Below are 3,833 nucleotides of genomic sequence, written 5' to 3' on the forward strand. Positions count from 1 at the left end.
ATTAAGCAATATTATGACAAATAGTACAACATTTAATACTGACAGTACAAATATCACATACTATATTGAACAGTACGACGAATAAACGGTACATTTAAGAAATAAGAAATACGGCAAATTTTAAGAATGACGATTAATGACCCATGCTATGAACAATAACATGTAGATGATTGGGAGTGCAACCATTGCAGGTCCACACTCTTCAGGACTATGCAGGCAGAAGAAAGTCATGATCACCGTAGCAATGGTGATGACTGTAAGAAACAGTGTCTCTATCCACTTTGCCATTCTTGTTAGGGAAGAAGAGAAAATAGATATGAGGTAGGAATTTGAAAGATGAGTTGGAATTTGATGTGAGATTTTATGGAAGAAAATGAGAGGTATTTATAGAATGGAAAGAAGGAAAGAGACGTTGGGGAATGATGTGATTCCGTACAAAAGGAAAATTTGAGTGGAAGTAAGATTTGAAAGAAAGAGTATGATAGTGTTGAAAAAAGAGAGATTTGATTTTTGAAAAAGAGATTTGAAAAGATTTTTGCAAATAATGGAATATAGTACAAAAATTAGTGGGAAACAAAAGATAATAATAATCTACTTGTTACCAGTACAGTCTGAGTTTCCTGATTCTGCGCCTGCAAAAAGATTTAACTCTGTACCAATTATGTCAGTACTATTTATCTGTAAATAAATAAATAGCATGTGTGAAGTAATAAACAGTATTTGGTGTTTGCGTAAGAATAAATTCAACTGCAAGCCAAATTACTGTATAAGAAAGATTCTAAAAACTAAGTATTTCATATGTCAGGATATTTGTTGAAATAAAAATCCATGATTATATGAGACCCTTAATTTTCAGATTGGAGTTTTCTTGAAAAATATGTGGGCAAATTTTGGGGTATAACAATTCCCATTGATGATTTCATTATGTTGAGAGGTATTTCTTTGGCATCCCACTGCCCCTTATGCTGTAACGCCCGTAAATGGGTTTTTCTGTTTAATTGTGATGTTTGATGTATTTTCCTAAATTTTACCGTTTTGAGTCGTGTCAGTCGGTAATAGTTCGGTATAGTAGATTATTATTTAATCGATGATTTTTACGTTTCCGGTAGTAAACATATTTATGATGCATTGTTTTGCGTTTTGGGGTTTTTCGGAGCAATTAAGTTTAGACCGTAAAATAGATATTTTATTTAGATATTTTATGAATGCATAGGAAGTAGGGGGAGGTAGAAAGAAAAGAGATAAGAGAGTATAGAAAGATAGAAAACCAGAAAAAGAAAAGAAGAAAGAAATAGAGAGAAAAGTGAGAAGAGAAAGAGGAGAAAATCAAGAGAAGAAGAAGAAGAGATTTTGTGAGAAGATCAAACCAAGCTAGAATCTAACCAAGGTAAGGGGGTGAATCTAGTTTATCTTGATTGTATGATTCTTATAGTTTTGTTTTGTTTTGTTCTTGTTCTTGCTCTTTTCTAAGTTTGACCAACAATGGTGGATTGGGTGTTTTGTGAGTTTTGAAGTTATAAACATGATTTTGTGGTGTGTATGTGTAGTATGTTGACAGATATCCTCATTGATCATGTTTGTTTTTCATTTCTCCATGTTTTCTTGCTCATGAAGGAATTATTAGGTTATTGACATTTAGTGAGTGAACCATGGATCATTGATTGTTAGAATGAATATATGGCATGTATGAATTGTGTAGGATGTGTAGGGAAGCTTATTTGAGGTTTAGAGATGATTGGGTTGGGTTTTGCAGGTCTGTTGCAGAACTGATTTTTCTAGGTTTACGCAGGTCCGCTAAGCGGCCTGGGTCCGCTAAGCGGAGGTCCTTTTGCAGAAAAATCTCTGTGAAGGTCCGCTAAGCAGAGTTTCTGCATTTTTGTCTAATAATTTTCTGTCTGGGTCCGCTGAGCGGAGCTCAAGCGGACTGTGCGAAATATAGTTTTTCCAAACTTCGTTTTGTTGTATCTTTTGAACCGTAGGTCGTTTCTACGCGCCGTTTGAAGTGTTATGGGAATCCTTGAGTATGCTTTATGATAGAGAAGAGTGTGCTGGTGGTTGTATGAATATTCATAAATATATTTTGTGAAATAATATTTACTAATCAGGTGTGTTTTGACGGTAAACGTGTGCTGTGTGATTATGAACGCCTGAGTGGCAATTTTGGTGATGTATCCGTGTGGATTAATATAACCGGTTTGATGTGGAGATGTGACCAAGTTATATTATTGTTGTTGTTGTTATGTAATCGAGTCGTTTGTATGCACAACATAACATTTCAATAAGTTAATGGCGGAATGCTATTAACAGATGGCCTGCGGGCATTGGTTACCAGTAGGAACTTAATGCTCGGTAATGGTACATTAGCCTGAGTGGCAAGAGGTCATCAGTGGGAGCTAAATGCTTGATGACAATAGCCTGCGGGCTTCCTGAGTGGAATAAAGTCCCAGCATAATGCTCGGCAAGGTGTATTTGTCATAATGACAAGGAGGAGCTTGCTCCGGAATTGGTACCACATGCATATGCATAGTCGAGTCTCATTCATCATTGTCTGTCTTTATAATTTATGTTATCATTCATGTATCGCATTACTTATATATTGATTGTGGTTGACTTAGTGGATTATGTTGTTGTATGAATCTTGATGATACTTGTTGGCATTACTATATTTATCATGCTTTTTCATTATAAATTATATTCTCACCCTTCTACTTTAATGTTACCTACTCGTGGGTAATATGCAGGTGATCCGCAAGTGTAGGTGCTCTTTTAGTAGTTGTTCATTTTGGTGTCGTCCGCTCGTGATACGTAACACCTAAGGGGGGGATTTGAACACTTATTTTGTAGATGATGCTTATAGGATCCTTTTTGATGTATATTTGATCCGTTGGATGTATTCATATTATGTATTTTGGATGCCTTCTCATACGTTGTATTTTGGGAGTAATGTTGTGGATATCCTGTTTACCAATATATATAAGTATGAATACTATAAAGTGTTTATGAGAATCTTTCCTCTTTGACTATACTTGTGTTACGCATCTTTTGCGTGTGTTATATAATTGTGATATGGTTACTTAAGTGTAATACCCTAATTGTTTATGTGAATTTAATTTTTATACCCTGATTTTTGTACCTATATGCTTGGGTAGAATTGGGATGTTACATATGCCGTGATCACACTGAATTGTTTCAGCATCTTATTTTTTATTGCAAGTTCTCCAAAAAAAAATTGGAATTGGCTCATGAAGAAATTTCAAACTGCTACTTTTCACAATTCTATTGATGCTTGGTTGGAAATCAGTTTGTGCAACAAATCTCCGCAAGTCGCATTGATTCATTGTGCTGTCGTTTTCAACTTTTTATTCATCCTCTGGAAACTCAGGAATTCCACCAAGCACCACAGTCGAAAGCCTTCCGCTACGTATGATATTGATTGGATTATGTTGCAGGTGCAAATTTCCGGAAATGCGTCTCTCAAAGCTTCCTATATCAACATGCAAGAGTTTTCTTTCATCAAAGAATTCAAAGTTAACTTCATCTCTCCTAAGGCTCCCTCTGTTAAAGAAGTTATTTGGAATCCTCCAGCTTTTGGTTGGATAAAGTGCAATTGCGACGAAGTTTTTATTCATGATAATGCTAATGCGAGATGTGGTTGTCTTTTTCATAATCATATGGGAGATTTCATCCTTGCCTTTGCGGAGCTTCTTCATTGCGTCTCTTCGGTTCATGCCGAATTTGGAGCAGCAATATGTGCTATGGAAATCGCTATTGATAGGGGTTGGTCTAAGCTTTGGTTGGAAACCGACTCTAGAAATATTCTAACAAAAAATTAG

General features: G+C 35.6%; 1 protein-coding gene across 1 annotated transcript; it reads left to right on the plus strand.

Annotated features, from left to right (window-relative positions):
• Positions 1 to 3,242: 3,242 nt before the first annotated feature.
• LOC131605021 (uncharacterized) lies at positions 3,243 to 3,833 on the plus strand. Its single transcript, XM_058877425.1, has one exon. The coding sequence runs from the start codon at positions 3,243 to 3,245 to the stop codon at positions 3,831 to 3,833; it is 591 nt and encodes a 196-aa protein (XP_058733408.1).

The sequence above is a fragment of the Vicia villosa genome, linkage group LG5, assembly GCF_029867415.1.
Source record: "Vicia villosa cultivar HV-30 ecotype Madison, WI linkage group LG5, Vvil1.0, whole genome shotgun sequence".
In the NCBI taxonomy this organism is placed as follows: Eukaryota; Viridiplantae; Streptophyta; class Magnoliopsida; order Fabales; family Fabaceae; genus Vicia; species Vicia villosa.